This window comes from Choloepus didactylus, chromosome 13 (assembly GCF_015220235.1).
Source record: "Choloepus didactylus isolate mChoDid1 chromosome 13, mChoDid1.pri, whole genome shotgun sequence".
Taxonomy (NCBI): domain Eukaryota; kingdom Metazoa; phylum Chordata; class Mammalia; order Pilosa; family Megalonychidae; genus Choloepus; species Choloepus didactylus.
This window is the reverse complement of record NC_051319.1, coordinates 73,453,704-73,472,450: the sequence shown is the minus strand read 5'-3', so window position 1 is coordinate 73,472,450 and position 18,747 is coordinate 73,453,704. Positions and strand designations below refer to the sequence as shown.

Below are 18,747 nucleotides of genomic sequence, written 5' to 3'. Positions count from 1 at the left end.
ACTGTAAATATGGACTTCAACATTTAGAGGCAGGACTGCTCCTGAGGAGAAACCAGCAAAGAGATTACAAAGGAGTAGCCAGTGAGATAGGAGGAAAATGTGAGGAGTTTGTCATGGAATCAAGAGAAGAAAATATTCAGGAAAATGTTTCCCTTCAGTTGAGTTGAAAGCTACTGAGTGAAAAAACAAGTGGAGAACAGAGACACTGCCCCTGAATCTGGCAACAGGGTCATTAGTGACCTTGACAAGTGCCACCTCAGCAGAGAGATTATGAAGTGGTGAAGTGGGAATAGTGAGTATGATGACTCTTTCAGAGAGTTTTCCTGTGAGTGGGGAAGAGAAAAGCTATGGCATCTGGATGAGACATGAGGTCAAGTAAAGTTTAGTCCCTATGGCTAGAACCAGTGTCCACATGGGCCACAGCTGTGGTCCAGAGAAGCAGCCATGCCAAAGGACAGTCATTTTCTTCTGTGTTCTGGAATGCACTGGGCTAGGAGACTGTCTCTGCTTCTCAACCCATTGGTATCCCCGTGTCAGCCACCCACATTATAACTACCCACAGCCAGCTCTCTTCAGTAGCCTGGGCTGACCGGGGGCTGGGCACAGAGTGGGGTGGATGACTGAGCCCTATTCACTGGACATTGGCACAGAGAGAAAAGTCTGCGCATTGACAAAAGTGATTGAGGGGAAGTTGGGGAGGGCAGTGATGGGTTTGGGACTAGATGGGAATAGAAGTAAAGGATGAGGCCCAGCAGAGGCCCAGCAGCCGATATAATGGGGAGACAGCATGAATGCTGGAAAGGCCTGAGACTGTTTTATGTGGGATATGTGAGGGTAAGAGTGGTGGAAGGGTCATGGAGGTGGTTGACTGGAAGGAGAGGGCAGGAACATAGAGTTTATAGGTCCAGGTTATCTTTGGAGGCTGTTGTAAGACAATGGTGATACCTAGTCTAGGAGAAGCCCTGTTAGCTGATTCCATGCCATCCTTATGCAGCATGATGATGCTTTGAAGTATTAACTTCCCTCAGATCTGTGTTGAGTTTTTTCATTCATGCCACAAAGAGAGAACTCAAAACTCTGGCCCAGAACTCTGTATACACCAGTGAAAGAAGCCATTTGGGGGATGGATCAGCATGCACAAACAATCCACACTCATTACCAAGGGCACGATCTATCCATGGCTGACTTTGCAAGGAGCTGCATGAGAACTCCACAGACAACCACTCTCCACTCTAGACAGCATCACTAAGACTAGCTCCAGGAGATGTAGGAGGGATGGGGTGGGGGTCAAACAAGTGGCTGAGTCAGAGGGAGTAGGTGATACATGGCTACTATTGTGCTCATCTCCCAAATCTGCCCTAGTGTGTTCTGGGAGAAGAAACAGCCCCCACTGGGAGCTTCGAGGAAGCAGCATCCTGGGACAGATCAGGGTAGGAGGTGGAGGAAGGGTCAATGAAGACTGCCAGGAAGTTTGAGAGTTTTCTGTCCTGGAGCCGAGAGGACAAAGTAAGGCTTGTGGGAGGAGAGGCTGGGCTAGAACGGGGTCTCTGGTGAGGGATGGTGGGTAGGGAGGCCATGACCTGAGGGTCTATGTCACAGGGGTCAGACTGTGGCCAGGGGATTGATTACATGGTGTCCCTGAAGGGGGACATGGGTAGGGGGTTATGGGAACTTAGCCCCACTCTGGTGGGCTTGGCCTTGACTGTATTGATTGTTTCTTACACATCGGGCTCTATAACAGCCCAAGGTGTAAGAAAGGAGCCGAAAGTGACACATTTGATGAATGAAAAGGAATAGCAAGTGATCAAAGAATGAGTGATCAATTCTGAAACCCAATTTCCAAAAAAGGCAGGTCAGGAAGGACTGAGTCAAATCAGTGAGAAATCTGCCTGTCCTGGCTGCCCAGGGGAGGCTGGGTTGAGCTATGCTTAGGGATGAGGTGCTACTGACTCATGGAAAAGACTCTGCAATCAAGATCAATGTGATTTTGTGGGGGAGGATTTTAGAGAAAGACCTATAAGATGTTCCTTTGCCTGGACTTTTCTTTCCTCCCACTCCTCATCCTGTCTGGTGTGGATCCCACACCCACCTCTGCAGACAGGGCCCCTCCCCGGTGCCCCTCACCTCCAATGCCAGGGCAGCCAGCTCCTGGCTCCCATCCTGCCTGACTTCTCCACAGCTGTAGACAAACGTGTTTACAGTAAAACATATCCCGTGATTTGAAATAGCGATGACTACTTACGTCTCGGCTTGTGTTCTTTTGAGAGAGAGGACATCTTTTGTTTTCCTTTCTGGTTACAAATGTGATGTATGTTCACTATAAAAACTTGGGAAAATGCAGAAAAGCACCAAAAAGAGAGCACAAACAACCTCAATTCCAAGCTCAGAAGTAATTACTTACTTCTGACACACTGGTTTGTCTTCCCTGACTCTCTTCCAGACATATCTTTTTCTTCTTCTTTAATTGGAACCATTCCTTATGTTCCAGCTTATAAATTTTATAAATGGAATACAAGCTCAGTGAGGGCAGGGATTTTATTCATCTCATTCACTGCTGTTTACTAGTATAGGGTAATCATTCAATAAATATTTGTTGGAAGAATGTATTTCATAACCTGTTTTCAGTTAATGCAGTGTAACCACTTTCCGGCACTGTTGTGTATTCTCTTATGCCATACTTTTAATAGCTGCATAGTATTTTATCCTATGGATATATAATAATTTATTAATTCTTAGATATTGAAGTTGTTTCAAACTGTTAATATTATAACTAACAGCATGATGAATATCTTTGAAAATTCATATATAGCTGCTTCAGCACATTATTTCCTGAAGATAAATTCCTACAGATGGAATTGCTGGGCTGAGTGTGCTTACTTCAAATTTCTATATGTTTTGCCAAATTGTCCTCCTCCTCCAAAAGACAGAGCCAAACTCGTGCCCTTAACTCTTTCCAATAGCTGCTATTACCATGTTATAAACATTTTTAATTGATAGAAAAGATGTTCCTTATTTTTATTGACTTTTTCTTTGCTTACTTGTGGGATAGACTAATTTTCATATGTTTACTAGCCGTTTGCATGTTTTGTTTTCTGTATTGCTTAGTCATCATCTTGCTCCTTATTACTTAAGCCGTGTTTTTTTCTGAATGATTTGTAAGATGTCCTCAAATAACAAATACTTTAGAGTTGAAAAGTTTTAGAATTTCATGTAATATTTTTATTTAGTATTTGGGCTTTCTAACCAATTGATCTTTCTATTTCTGTACTGGTACCACAGACTTAATTTTCATGTCTTTCATTGTGCTTACTTTTTGTGGCATTTTAATATTTAGTATCATTTTCCTTTTACAAATGATTCTTGGCCAGTGTTGCACAAATACATTCTTCAGATGAAATTTAAATTCATTTTGTTAAGTTGAAAAATGAGATTGCATTAAATATAAACATAAATTTGGCAAAAATTGGCACCATCACAATATTTAGTATTTTAATCCAGGAATTTAGTTTATTTCTTAATGCACTAAAGTCTTCTTTTATGTTGCTCCATGAAGTTTTATAGTACTCTTCATCTAGGTTCTAAACATATCTTGAATTTATTCCTGGTTATTTTCTATTTTTTGTTGCTTTTGTGAATGGAATCTTTTTTCTTGTATGTACTTTAACTGTTACATTTATTTTTACATTTAATAAATACTTAAGCACCTTACAAATATTCCTATTTAGTACAAAAACTTTTTAATTGCTTCTCTGGAGCTGCAACCCTTTAGGTACTTAGTGTGGGTCTTTCCTCTTTCTCTCGTATCCATATATGGGTGCAGAACTAAACTTGAGTAATGTAAAGCAGAAGTGCAGATCAGTATGCACTTCTGTCCTCCAAGGAAGATGAGTGATCTCCCCCAGTGGGATCTTTGGTGCTTGCCTTGGAAAGATGAGTCTGACATGGAGGCATAGATTTGTTCAGGGTGAAACAGGAAGGAGACAGTCCGTTTCAACCAAGGAACCATGGAAACAGGTCTCTGGGGAGAAGCAAAAGCAGTTAAGTAGAGCTGAGCACATGGAGGGAGTTGTGTATAACACGGCAGATGGCCCTGAACTTCATGCTCTGGACAACAAGGACCTGCTCTTGAGGCCCTGGTGATGGGAATGGAAGGCCCAAGGAAGAGGAGGGATGGCAGGGTGTGTAGATTATAGGGTGGAGGTTGTGGAAGCTGGACAGAGGCAGTGCCCAGTGCTCCCTCTTTCTTCAGGAGCCATTGTCTGTCCTCTCATCACCTGAGGAAGCCCTTCCCAACTCTTTCTAAAGGCATAAATTAGAGGTTCATCCTTCTTGTTCCCAAGAGCACTCTGACTTATAACTGACTCCATCATAAAAATTACTGCCCCGGGGGGAGGTGTTTCTAACACCCCGCCAGGCTGTGGATTTAAGAACAGGTCCTATTAAGGTGTTTGCATCTGCTTAATGGTTTATCTTCCATTCTAAAATTTACATCACCAAACTTTTATTGAGTACCTCCTGCAGGCCAGATGCTAAGTGTGACACCGGCGTGCATACTGAGCGGAGAAGGTGACGGGTATCAGTTTGCTCATGTAAGTGAGACGTGGCTCCATGGGTTTCAGTATGACTCTCCACAGGTGTTGGTGGCCTTTTCACCTCCCTCACTTCTTACCCTGCAGTCTCTGGGAATTCACCTTATGAAACTGTCTTTTCTTCATTGCATACTTGGCCCAACATGTCCAACATGGGTGTTTCCAATTCCATTGCCTTTTCCTTGTTTAGGAGCTTTCATTGTACAGTTTTTTTTTTTTTATTAAAAATATATATTTTGAGCAGGATTAGAGTTGTACAGCACAGATTTGTAGGAAGCACCAATATTTTGGGTGGATTCCCTGCTGCTGTGTCATCACGGAAAACTTGTGGTTGGCTTAGTGTTTCTAAAAATGTAGAGGGTATTCTCTTTCCTCTGCTCTAGGGTTTATCCCCAGTCCTCTCTCCAACCACAGCGAGGCTATAACAGCTTCATGGGTGAGAGAAAGGACCCCAGTTGTTAGAATTTCACTGTCATGTTTTCCCGCTATGAAAAATCTTAGCTCCTGAACTCAGGTAGCCTCTTGCAAGGAACTAATTCTCCTTTTCCTTTTTTTACTTCAGAAACTCCTTATTGCTATTTTTAAGAGACTTCATTGAGAAAAGATATTGAATTTACATAACTTTTGTCAATCTTCTTATAAATAGGTAGAGTGGAAAAAACACAGGCTTGGGAATTGGACAACCTTGGGCTCAAATCTCAGGCCAGCTGTAGGACCTTGGACAAGTTATTTCAGCTCTGATCCTCAATTTCCTCATCTTCAAAATTAGGAATTCATTAATACAAATGACTGCAGGCAAAAATAACTCAACCAAGCCAGCTCAAGCCTCTAAGGGAATTGATTAGAGGGTCACTGGGAGGATCTCATATACTCTAAACATGGGAATACAGCTGGCCTGTTGGGCAGACTGAAATCAGGGATACTGAAGAAGTTGGAAATAAGGGTCACCAAAAGTGGGTTCAGACCTGTGTGGACTGGCTAAAAATATGTATGTGGGATTTGTTCTGAGATGCAGCTTGGTTGGTTCTGAGCCCTCTTCTAAACTGTGTTTTCGTACCAACTTCTCCTACTCTTCCTTGGCCCTGTAGAGAACCCAACGATGAATTCTGTTTCTCACTCTGCTTCTCTGGGCATATTTGCTTCATTTTTCACTACTCTCTACAGATTTTTCACTACTCTCTGCAGAAAAGGGCTACAATCCCAATTCCAAATTCTCAGGGAAGGCCTATGATTGTTTCAGCTATTGATCACCTAGACCAATCATTGGTGCCCAAGGTCATATTGTGTTGTGAACTTGTGGACGGTATGGAGGCCAAAGTGAGAGCAGACATTTTCTAAAGACAGTGCTGCAGAGAGAACCCTACTAGTGTCCATCCCATGGGGACAGTCATACTTACATCTCAGAGTTGCAAGTCTAGAACATGAGCTCATCATGCAATCATACCTGGAGAATGCTCAACAAATCAGAGGACTTTGTTCCTTGTCGGCCTGGCATCCTGGGGATAGATTAAACTTTATTTTAGTGGAAAGACAATTTATATACTTAGTATTTTTGTAAAAATTTCATTAAAGATTTCTGTATCTATATTTACATCCACTATCATTTTCAGTTGTTTGAAATTTTGATGTCACATCAAGTTTTGGAATTGTGTCTATATTTACCTCCTAAATTGAATCTGATGACAAATGTTTTTCTGTAGTTTAAAATAATTTACATAATACAGGGATTATTTAGGTTAAAAAAAAAATTCTTCCTAGGGTACAGGGGATGGTGCATTGGCTGGGAGTCAGAACACCCAAGTTTTGGTTTGATCTTAGTTTTAATTCTCTGTGTGACCTTGGGCAAGTCCCTGCTAACTTCTTAGAACTCTATGGGATTAAGGAGGGCCGGACAGCTGGCTCAGATGTCCTCTCAGGCCCATATCCAGATGGTCTTTCGGGGTGATCAGTCACTGGTGCTTGGAGCTTTTTCTTTCGGCAGGCTCCCTTCCACATCTTTCTGGCGCCCTCTAGCAGCTTTCTGGTGAGTGGTTTTTTTTTCCCCCTACCTTTGAAGTGCTTTGTGTTGTGTCCACATTTCTCTCCTGGCTCTGAGAGTGACTTCCAAAGCACTGTTTTTGTTTTCAGGGGGCTGGGCACACGAACAGTGTCTTTGATGTTGATTTCTTGGTTCATTGTAATGAGCTCTGAGAATGGGAAGCATCCTGCCTGCCTCCAGGGACACACCTCTCTTTGGAAATTCTCATCTTTGCCTTCCCTGGCACCTGGACCCCTTGAACTCCTCCTTCTACCACCTCCAAAAGGGTCTCTTTCTGCCCCCTCCCCTGCTTCTGTAATATCTCCTTGGCTGACAGGAGCCATCCTGAAGGTCTTCATGTCCACCTCCAAATCTGACTTCTCCCCACGGCCCCAGCTCCATGAGGCCCTCGAATGGCCGCCAGAGGAGGAGAAGCCTGGGGCAGATGCCCAGAGGCCCAGGGTCAGGAGGGAAAGGGTAAGGTAGCAGTGACCCTGTGCCTATAAACTGCAGTTCACGCCGTGCAGGAGGGGCCATCATTCTGATTCCTCCAGTGATCCTCCAATGACCTGTTCCTCCCTCTTCAGCACCCTAGACCTCTCTGAACCAAGGGAGGGCTCTGAAAAGTTTTCTTCTTAGACTAGATTTTCCCTCATTACAAAAATAATGCCTAGTCATTGTAGCAAATTTGGAAAATACATAAAAATTCAAAGAAGAATTATAATAATCCCACCATTGAGAAATAACCACTATTAACCATTTTTTTCCATTTCCCCCATGAATATATAGTGCTTTCAAACATCATTGGAATCATACAGAACATACTGTTTTCTAACCTGCAGTTTTCAATTGGCCAGGTGCCACAGGCATCTCCATAACATTGTGCAACATTCTGCATCATCATTTTTATGGGCAGCAGAACATACAGACACCATCCTATAGATAAACAAAAATATATTCAACCTTGTCATTGGGGTTTCACTTGTTTACACCTCAGTACTACTATAAATAATATTGCAATGACTGTCCTTGCAAACAAATAATTCCTGATTTTTTTCCCTTGATATCAGTTCCTAAACAATCCACCAGTGTAGTCAAAGGGTAAGGATTTTTTCAGGTTTATGACATACCTTGCCAAACTGCCCTCCAAAAAGGATCTGTCAGACCCTCAGGCACCCAAGCTTTCTCATGACCTCTAGCCTGCTTTTATTGTTTGCGATTACCTGGCCTGGCCAGAGGAGCTGAACTGCCTGGGTGGTCACTGGGGAAAGGGATTTGGATTCTGAGTGGACGGAGATAGGGATGGAGGGTGTCCAGGTGAGTGAGGTGAAGTTTATGAAATGTCCTCTTTCCTGTCACAGGTATCACTGATAGGCCTGGGGGAGGGGACTCCACCACAGCCTCTGGAAGAAGGATATAGAGAAGTTGGCAGTGGCAGGCGGTGGTATCCAGGCACTGGCTTCATAGTTCACTGGGTGGGCAGTTGGGCAGAGAAAGGAGGTATTTCTTCTTTTAAGAATTGCTTGTTCGTGTCTTTTGCTCATTTGTCTCCTTCTCATTGGTTAGGGTTACCTAAACACTTTGTTTCCTGTGGCATAAGTATTTTTCACAAGTTATCTATTTATCTTTCAGATTTTTAAATGGTGGTTTTTAACATGCAGATATTTTAAATTTGCGTGCAGCCAGATCTTCAAATCTACCGTCTTTTCCTTGATGGTTTCTGCCTCCTTTGTTGTGTTTAAAAAAGAACTTCCCCAACCCGCAGATGGTGCAAACATTTATCTATATTTTCTTCAAGTTTATTTCTTTTTCAAAGTCTTAAAAGAGAGGTTTTTCTCCCACCAAATCCTGAGCTTGCGTACATAGAAGACATGTACAGGGTCTCCTCGGGGACCTGGAGGTGTCAGTGGCTTAGCCAGTCAGAACTCCAGCCCACTGGCCTAGGACAACTTCCAAGGGCTTCATCTTTGTATTTCCATGGCTCTTGGAAATTCAAGGAGCCTCTAGTTACTTAATTGCCCACTTATCACTTCTGCTGCCACCATTGGGCCAGCAAGATAGATGCCATGCACAGAAGCTTCTCCCTCTCACTGTTGGCCTTTGAGTCAAAGACTCATGAGGGTGTGCCTTGTTGGCACAGTCTCAGCTATGGGCCACCTCTAGCTGTAAGGGAGGCTGGAAAAGTGAAGTCTGGATCCTACTTTAGGAAGCAAGTACTTATAATGTGGGAAACTAGCAAACATAGGAGAGTGCTTTGGGAACCCAGGGCCCAGGCCCCCTCCCCTACTTACCAGGACAGATGTTAAAAGTCATCAGACCTACCCAGGGGGAAAAAAAATGTATTGTTAACAAAGCATTGAAACTCCCCTCCCTTGATCACTGTTGAGAACTACTCTCCACACATTTGTGTCACAAGACCCTGCCGAAACTCCGTTCTCAAACTCTCCTTGTCCTAACTCTTATAAACCACCACCTGGCATCCCCTGCTTCCGTGGAGCACTAACTTCCATCTTTCCTGGCCTACCACCACTGTGGAACAAATCATCTCCTGTAAGTCCGATTAAATTCATGTCAAACTCTGTGCCTGGTGTGTTCTTGATCCCAGGGATAAGCTGAGTTGTGACAGTACTAAAAAATTTTGATGACCTACAAATGACAGAGGATCCATGACTGTTAGAGAGGCAGGGCCAAGGTGTCCTGAGTTCAGGAGATACCGAGCCCAAAGGGGCCATGCCCATCCTGGGCTGGCTCTTAGAGCCACCAGCAGACTGGATACAGAGTGGACACTGGGACTCACAGGCCAGGAGGGTGGCCAATCAATTGTGATGATGAAAAAGCAGCAGAGTCATGGCTAGTTAGTCCTGATGCCCAGAAGTCTCTAGATAATCCCCTCTTTGTACCAATGAACCCAAAGGAGCAGAGACTTGTCTAGGATTGCACAGCATGTCAGAATCAGAGCCAGAGCTGGGGATGGTATTCCTTGTCCTACTTTGATGCCTAGAAAACTCTTAACCCAAGATTAAGGGCCCAGCCCCCAAATTTCCTCCTCCTGGAAGCCTCCCCAGGTCTAGGCTAGGATCACCCGTCTGTCATCATACCACAATTAACTGCTATTACTGCTGCTCCCTATTTCCCCTTAGTGTCCAGCATTGAGCTGGGCACAGAGCACTTATTAGTGAACATTACCTGATTGAGTGAGTGAATGAATGAGTGAATGGAAGTCAGGAGGCTAGAACTGCTATGTGATCCAAAATAGATATTCTTCCTGGACTTCAGTCTCCAATTCTGTTGAATGGGTTAATATTCTCTATAATCTCTGGGCCAGATCCTGTGCCAGGGCTGAGGACAGAAGACTAGATTGCCCACCTTCTCAGAGATGCTGGTCTTAGGACACACAGATGTGAACAATGTTGCCCAATACCATGGCTGCCCTTGCTGATGAAGGGTATGTCCAAGGACCCCCACCCTGGCCTCGGCATCTCTGGGTCCTGGGTTCCCTCCTGCTAGGTCCCATGGCAGCCACACCCAGCCAGTATGGAGGCCCAGACCCACCTATGGTCCTTAGATGGAGACCCACAGATGGGGAAGGAGGCCTTGGGAGGCCAGGACAGGAAGGAACAAGTTCCCTTACCCAGAGGAGGGAACAGGTTTAGAGAAGAGGGAGACCTGGCTATGATCCCACAGCCAGGTCCAGGTCCTTCCTGTCCCCATCCCTCCAATGGACGCCAAGCCATGTTGAGAGGGAGACAGAAAAATAGTTAAGCCACAGACAGTCACAGCTCCAGCATAGGTTTTTTGATTAAAATATTCACAAGTAGCAGAGACATCTGTAGAAAGATTATCCAGATACAACATCCTGCAGAGGGCCAGGCTAAATGTGTCCCATGACATCATTCTGGAGAGGAGGCTGCCAGGAGCAGTGTGAGGGCCTGGAGCACTCCTGCAGCTGAGTGCCGCAGAGGAGGGCTGGGCTGAGCCTTGCTGCCAGGGTCCTGGGCACCCTGCTATGAGAAGAAATGCTCTGTCTGTCCCTGGTCTATGGAGAAATGATCTGTCTTGGTTCCTTAGGCCCCAGAATCAGGGAAAAACTCTACCTGCCCACCTCCTTATGGCAAGCTAGTTTGGGGAGATTGCCCCCCTGGGTGTCCTCCTGAGCATCAGCAGCCCAGGTCTGCAGTGGAGGTGGGAAGGATCCTGACAGCCATATTGTCTGCTGGGAGGGACTCTGGATGCCACACATCCTCTGGGGCACCCTCTTGGAGAAGCTCTGACCAAGCTTGGAACATGAGAGGTTACAGCAAGGTCCCTGCCAGGCTGTGCCCAAGTTCAAGCAGGAGCAGCTCTCCAAGGAGTCCAGATCCTACAGATGAGGAAGAAAACGGAAAGTTCTTTTGTAAACACTGGAAGTAACTCAGAGGCACACATCCGTCCACTTGCACCCACAAGGCGCACACAGACCCAGGCATAGATGTGCTATGGACTCATACATACTAGGCACAGGCCCCCACACAAACTTGTACCCCAGCTGCTGGGCTGTGAGGGCACCAGCACACAGAGCAGTCTGTCTCTGGTTTGTCCGAACAGATGTCTGGCTCTTCCACCCTCTGCTGCTTGATCTTTGCTCTCTGCTTTCCTGCCCTCTTCTCCCCAGTCTCTGACTTCAGCCAACGCTGGAGGTGGGAGGGTTGCACATTTAGAGTTGGGCTGCCTGGGCGCTGTCCTCGGTGCTGGAGGCCTGGTGGGCAATGAAAGATTGCTGAGAACAACCAAGTGTGAGGAAGTGACCTTGAAATCCAGGTGTATCTATCCACCAGGAGACACTGGCATGCCTACCCTTATTTTTTGCAGGAGAAGGTGCAACTAGGCTTCCTCCTTCTAATCCCAGTCTCTGAAACAGAAGGTGTCTGGCCTCACAGTGTGGCCGTTTGTGGCTGTGGGTGGCCTCTTGAGATCTCTTGTGCCAGAAATGGTTGTGTGTGAAGAGCATGGCTTCTTGGGTCCTCATGAGACACCTGTGATTCCATGTGGCTTCCTGGGACCTCATGAGACACCTGTGATTCCATGTGGCTGCCTGAGACTTCATGTGACCACACGTGACAACCTCTGACCTTGTGTGGCCTGAAACCTGATCTTCCCAGAAGGGAAGCTGTGAGGCCTGGGCTCCCCCGAGGATCTGGGCACTATGCTGCCTAACTGCCCTCCTTTGTCAGAACCTAGATAGACCCTCGCAGCACCCTCTCCTCACCGGCTTGGAGACATGGCATCCGGAAGTTCCCTTGTGCCTGCAAACTCGGGTCCTAGGAGCGTGTCAGCGTCCATCGTGTGCGCCTCCTAGGACAAGTGACAGAGAACGCTCTGCCACCCGGGCCTGCCCAGCCATAAAACTCAGGCCAAGGGGCGCGCGGGCGTTAGGGGTCGCGCGTTGATTGGGTGTTGCGGCGGGGTGGACGCGGTGTCACACACCCAGAGCTCATCGCCCGTGCGCCCTCCTTCTGCCCGTTTCCCCAGAACGTCTGGTCCTGACGTTGGGGGGCGGGGGCGGAGAGGGCTGGTCGGCTCTGCGGCTCGGCCCCTCCCCCGCCCGGGGGCTCGGCGGTTCCGACGCTGCTCTCGGAGCCGGGCGCGCCCCAGACCCGGCCGGGCTGCGGGCGGGGGGCTCCTGCGTGGAGCGCGCGCCTCGCCCGTCCCCTCCCGCGGAGACACCGCAGCGGCGCGGGGCGGGGGGGGGGGGGGGGCGCTGCGGAGCCGGGGGGCGGGGGCTAAAAATACCCGGCGGCGGCGGCGCTGCGACTGCCCGTGCCGCGGAGCCGCGGGCTGGGAAGGCCGTGCCGGGACAGGCCGAGCCCAGCTGACCGACATGCTGACCTTCTTCCTAGTGTCGGGGGGCTCCCTCTGGCTGCTCGCTGGTAAGTCCCCAACCGGTCCTTCCCGCCCGGTCCCCATCCCTGACCCCCATCCCGAGCGCGTTGTGAGGCCTTGGCCCCTGGCGAGGGTCTCACATCCCTGCGGCCCCCCGAACCGCCTGCCCCGGCTGCCGAGCCATCCTCTCAGGGCTCCCCGGCCGCCCAGGTGTCCCCGTGCTCCATTCCCTCGGGCCCCGGTCCTTGTTTGAGAAGGAGCTGGGTCTGCGGAGATGAAGGGCCTTGCTCCCTGCTCCCCTACAACAACCTTGCTTCATTTCTCACGTCCTCTTCTCCTTTTAAGAGGGACCATCCGCAGATCAAACTAGGCCCCAAGCCCACTCCTCCCCCAGAGAGAGACTTCTTGTGCCATGTTCCTAACCTGGGGGCAAGAAACCAAGGATGTTGGCCCCTGAGTTCTCACCTGGGGCCAACTGATCCCCAGCTGGGAATCTCCTCATGACACCTCCCTGCCGGCCCTGCAACCAGAGTGCAAGATTTCTGAAAAGCAGGGTTCACTTGACTCCTGAGCTCTGCACAGGGCTTGTGTCCCCACCACTGTCAGTCCCCTCCCCTCTCCCTCACAGAAATCAGCCCCTGCCCCTGCCTTCTCCCAGGAGGCTGAGGACCCTTGCCCACACACACCACACCTGGGGTCTCACCACAGGCCCATACATCCACCAGCTCTGCTGCCTGTACCAGTCACTCCCCTCTATGAGCCTCGGGTTCCCACTTCCCAGGATATAATACCTCTGCAAGGTCTCCACCCCCACCCATTTATGCAGATTCTGCATTACAAAGTATGTGAAGTGCTTGACCCTTAAACTGGTCTTAAACCAGGGCTAGTCCAGAGCAAATGTTCGGTGAATGTTAGTGTGTATTTCACATTCAAATAGAGCATCAGAAGAAGTAATGAAGTTCTTTTTGAGCCTGAGAAGAAGGGTAAGAGGATGGCCCTGTGTAACTCCTTCCCTGAGACTTTAGACATGTTGTTTAATATTCACAGCAAATCCTAGGAGGTTGGTGGTGTCTCCCCTTTTACTAGGTTTAGGGGTTAATTGACTTGCCCAATGCCACCCGGAGAATATCTGGCAGACTGGGGTTCAGTATGAGTTTTAATTGATCAACCAGTGCTCAGTGCTTGGTCGTGCTAGACCTGAACTTGGAGGGTTGGTGGGCCAGGTGATCACCTCCCCCCACCCCCCACTGTTGTCCTGTGACAGGCCACAGGGATACCTCCCCTGAGCCGGGAGAGTGAGTGAAGCCTCTCTAATCCCCTCAGCACCCTAAGCTCCTTCTGTCTGTCAGTGTCTGAGGACAGGCCATGCAGGGCCACTCTGGGTTTGATGTGGGCATCCAACAGGCAAGGTTGAGGCTGGAGTTGGGGTCAGGAGTAAGGGGCAGGTTATCAAAATAATTATTTGATGATAATTGTAATAGGCATCAATGATTGTCTCAGAGCTTCTTCCCAGGGTCAGGACCCCTTTTATGTATCCTCAGAAGGCTCCCACCTGGCCATAGGTCCAAAGACAGTTCTCTGAAGCCTTGTGCTGCAGGGTGGTGCCTGGGGACTGCAGGGACACGTACAGCAGGAGTCATTGGCAGCCTATGAGTAAAAGGCCCCCCCCACACCCCTGCCTCAGTGTGGGTGCCTTGCCTGCAAGTAGGGTTCAACTGATTCAGACAGGCCTGTGTCCTGCTTCCTTGTGGAGTGTTTACCAAAGTGATCTGCTGCCTTCCCAAACAGGAAGTGGGGGCCCTGCCTCATTGAGGGCTTGCACAGGGACCTCGGAGTGATCAAGGGTCAGGGGGCAGCGGCTTCCACGAAGCCAGGCTTCTTAATGCAAACAGGAAATCTTTCCAAGAGACCATGTTGGAGAAAGAATGAGAAACTACAGCTGGGTGTGTGGTGCCCAGGTGGAACACACCAGACTCACATTGGGTTATTCCAAGGTCATGTGTCCATCCAGCTTGGAACTTTATCTAGATTCAGCCTTTTTTGGGGGGTGGGGTGGGGTGGTGGTGGTGGTGGTATATGGGACTTCTGGGCTAAGAACTGTCATTTAGCACACACACCTGAGAGCACACTGCCTTGTCATCTCTAGGGTCTCAGGGCAGCAGTCAGAAACAGAAACTTCGGCTCAGCCAGCAATAGGAGGGACTCTAAGGCGATAGACTCATTAGGAGAGTTCTGTGCTTTTTGCCACCCAATCTGGCCCTTGGGAGACAGGGTAGGGCCAGGGAAGAGCTGCAGGGAGAGAATGGCATGGGGCTGACACTTGGAGTCACAACTGACTGTGTGGGGAAGAGGTTATGGGCACAGCTCACTTTAAGCCCTAGGAGAGTAAGGACTCTGCCTGTCCTATTCTCCACTGGGAGGTCAGGGTAAGTCCTGCGCCAGCTCAGTGGTAAGTGGTAAATAAAGAGGCGGGTAAAATAGGTGCGGCATGAGTCAGGTGCTGTGCCTGGCCCAGGAAAACATGGTCTCAGTGCTGTTAGCACTCAGAGAACTATGGGAACAGTGGATTGGAGCTTCCGCCCACATATGTGGCACATGCGTGCAAATTGGAAATTGGCACTCCTCTTGGTGAATATATTTCCATAAGGCACCCCTTCCTCTAGGCTGATGCAGCCCCATGTCCTTGTACAGGATCCTATCTCCTCAACCATATACCTGAACCAGTGACATGTGAGTGGGCTTCTGCAGCATACAGAGGCATTTGTCAGAGGCAGGTAGGCCAAACTCCAGGTAGAGGAAATCAGGTCAGCGAAGGTGTTCAGGGAGAACTGTGAGGTGTGGGGTGTCTTCAGGGTCTTGTGTCTGGGGGACCTGGGTTTATGGGAGGCTAGTGGAGTCTGGGAGTAGTGGGGAGGGGATTCTGGAGAGGGAGTAGGGTTTTATCTGCGGGGCAGAGGAGCCCTGGATTTAGCTGTAGTAGCCAGGTTGAGCCAGAAGGAGGGGAATGGAGGCCAGGAGAACAGTGGGAGACTCTTGTGATGTTTTGGATGAGACTAGATATGGCCCAAAGATGGCCTGAACCAAGGCTGGACTCCAGGAAGGGGAAGGGAGGAAGCACTGGCCCAGGAGGTGAGAGAGGGGGAAGGCTGGCCCTGGCAGGATGAGGCAGGGCTGCCAGCCCACCAACTCGTGTGGCAGACATCTGTCTGTAGATGTGCAGGGCAAGTGCAGGCTTGCACAGCGTGGCTCAGCTCAGTCCCCCTCGGGTGCCTCTCCCCCCACCCCCATTAGAATGGCTGGTATGATGAGGTCTGAGACTATTCCAGGGTCCCAAGCAGGCAGTTAGGACCCAGGCAGATGGTGGAGCTCCAGGCAGAGCAGGCGGCACCCTGACCAACTGGGGGCAAGCCTCACAAACAAAATTCTGGATTCGCACAGGGTGCACCACCATGAGGGAGGATTCTGACCTCTGTACCTTCTCCAGGCTCCCTAACCAATGAGGTAGAATGCAGGTGGCTCCCAGTGAGGGCTCACAGACAGCAGGGGGCGGCAGAAGCTGGCCATTCTGCCCTCTGGCTAGTTCCTAAGGGCTCTTTGGTTGGCCTTTAAAGGGCTGACTTTAGCTCAGCTAGACCCAGATGGGACCCAGGGCTGTCCCATACACAGCAAGCCAGGTGAGTGAGCAGAAGGCTCTGACTTGTTTGCAAAAAGAGACAAAAGTCACCGGCTTTTATTTAAGAGAAGCTGCACTGTGTATCCAGCTAGCTCCCGGCACATAGTAGGCACCTAAATAATCATAGAGTGAATGAAGTACTTTGGGGGTGGTTGTGGGGGGGAGGGGAGTATTGTTCAAACATGCTGACTTAATTGCCGTTTCAGAGAACACCCACCATGTGTCAAGCACTGTGCTCTACAATTCCCCAAGTTTTTTTCTAATCATTACAACACTGTGGTGCTGGTATTCCCATTTAACCAATGAGGCACTGAGACCCAGGGGAGTTTAATGATGAAGCACCTCATAGGAGCTGTTAGTCAGACCATGTTCTCAGACTTCCAGAGCAGGGAGGAAACAGCCAGGTGTGATCTGCCAGGGTCTGAGCCCCTCCAGGCAGGCTCATCTGTGAGCTCAGGCACAGGAGGGTTTAAGGAGAGGACATATGTAAAGTGTCGAGAGCAGGGACTGGCACATAGAACAAGGCTCATTACATGTTAATTAAACTTATTACAATTTGAGCTAAGTCTGCCTTAAAGGAGGTTTGACGTGCAGAAAGTAAGTAGGAAAAGAAAAGGCATTCTAGGCAGAGGGACCTGCGTGAAGAAAGATTGGCAGCGGGAATGAACGAGGTCTAGGGACAAATCCTGCTTTGCCAGTGAGATCATTGAGACTGGACTCTGCAGGCCCTGCAATGCCAGACCAGGCAGCTTCGACTTTATTCTGTGTAGTGGTTGTGTCAAGGAGGTATGGCTACAACTGGACATGTGGGTGGCCAAGGAGGCACCATCCTTGCTCTCCACAAGCCACATGCATTCCCTGGTGGCACATGTCCCACTGGGCTGTGGTCTTTGGCCTCCTCCGTAGGCTCTATAATCTGCTCAAGGGCAGCACCAGGGTGTCTCATCTCTGTGTTCCCAGCCCAGTGTTGAGCACACGTGGTGCATCAGTGTTTGTTGCATAAATAAGTAATGTTAAAAATCTCCTGAGAATAATTTTTTTAATAATGATATATTTTATAAGCTGTTTCTGACCATGAGTCAGTCCACAAACAACAGACCTTGTGTGTACTCCTACTAGGTGCCAAGCTCTCTGCCCAGGAGTGTGGGGAGTGGGGATGGGTGGGGGACCCATATGTGGTAGAAACAGTAGGAGAAAGCAGGTGTGAACTCCTTGCAGGCAGGGCCAGGTCAGCCTTGTTCACTGTGGAACCCTTAATGCTAAGAACGAATGCAGTCTGACACAGGAGGAGGTACTCAGAAAGTGTTTGCTGAATGAATGAATGAAAAATGCTGCAGCTGTGGGGTGAATGGTTTTATGGAAGGTAGTCTCTTATGAAAGCAAGATCCTGTTTCCCTTCTGTAGTTTCAAGGTTCTGGCTTCCCAGTAGGTTGGCAGCTCTGGCCGCTGCCAAACAGAGCTGAGGGTAGGCCTCAGGCAAGTCCTTGGCCTCACTGGATGGTGTGGTGCGATGGCTCCATTTCCTAGGGAGGCCCTACCAGGCCTGCCTTGGCCTTCCCAGAGTCCCTGCTAGCCACCCGTCTCATACTGCATGTGACTTGACCACTCCAGCTTGGAGCGTCAGCTCCCCCGTCCGGCTCATGGCCTAGGCCAGAGGATTTTGGGGGTCCAGGGGCCTGAGACTGACACACCAGCTGGCCAGGGGTTGAGGGTATAGGTGGGTGGTCTGTAAGCAGGCTGATATGGACACCACTTCAGGCAGTGGGACAGCAGCAACTGAGCACTGTCACAGGTGCCAGAATGTCAAGGACATTTTTTGTCTTTTCTGCTTTTCCCAAGTGTGGATGCCCGATTCCCTTCTTCAGTCATGGATTTTTTACTCTTCCACAGCAAGACCCTTGGGACCCAGGATTGGCAGGGAGAGAGAAAGGAATATTTGTGGGTGAGATGCTGGCTTGGGCCTTTGGGGTTGCCCTTCAGCTTGCCCAGGGGTGGTCCCCGCATCACAGCTCAGCTGCTCCAGGGGCTCCATGACAGGTGTGATCATTTCCAGGCCAAGTTCCTTTGTGTGGCTCCTGATTCATGTGAGGCTTCGGGTCTGCAACAGGTGGAAGTGGGCAGATGGGAAGTGGATTGGGACAGAAATTCTGGGCCAAACTTAAGCTATCTAGCCTGAGGCCCAAAACAGACATCTCAGAGCCTGAAGGACTTCAAATCCCAAAAGGTCCCACTGAGCCTATTTGCCTGCTCTTCCCAGGGGCACCCTTCCTCTCCTCACACTTAGTCTAGACATTCAGCTGGAGGGTGTCCATGGAGAATTGGGGGTCAGGAGGGGACTAAGTTCTGATTTGCCATCTGCCCATTCAGGCCTGCATTCTGAGATAGAGTTGGAAGCCAGGCCAGGCCAGTGCCAGGGAAGGGACAATTAGCATCTTAGTTTTGAGACCCCAGGGTAAGGAAATTTGAGTTGGCATCTGTCTTTTGGGGCCAGGGACAGATCCAAGATTGCTGGTTATTGGAGGAATGAGAGAAGGAACAGGTGATGCAGGTTGAATGGGCAGCTCTGGAGCAGACCCCACTAAGCAATGCCAGAAATCCTGCCCATTCCC

At 49.1% G+C, this 18,747-nt stretch overlaps 1 protein-coding gene and 1 long non-coding RNA gene across 4 annotated transcripts in view; one reads left to right on the top strand and one right to left on the bottom strand.

Moving 5' to 3' along the window:
* Positions 1-3,750: 3,750 nt before the first annotated feature.
* Positions 3,751-7,576, bottom strand: LOC119508127. The gene is made up of 3 exons (XR_005211396.1): positions 7,443-7,576; positions 6,034-6,085; positions 3,751-4,018 (listed from the first exon to the last, which is right to left on the bottom strand). It is a non-coding gene; the product is annotated as an uncharacterized LOC119508127 (long non-coding RNA).
* A 4,806-nt stretch (positions 7,577-12,382) lies between these two features.
* ACSL6 (acyl-CoA synthetase long chain family member 6) overlaps positions 12,383-18,747 on the top strand; it is a 72,566-nt gene continuing 66,201 nt past the window's right edge. For all 3 annotated transcript variants that reach the window (XM_037801624.1, XM_037801629.1, XM_037801626.1), the window contains exon 1: positions 12,383-12,512. In XM_037801624.1, the coding sequence (XP_037657552.1) occupies positions 12,464-12,512 (49 nt within the window). In that variant the 5' untranslated portion in view covers positions 12,383-12,463. The remainder of the gene's footprint in view (positions 12,513-18,747) is intronic.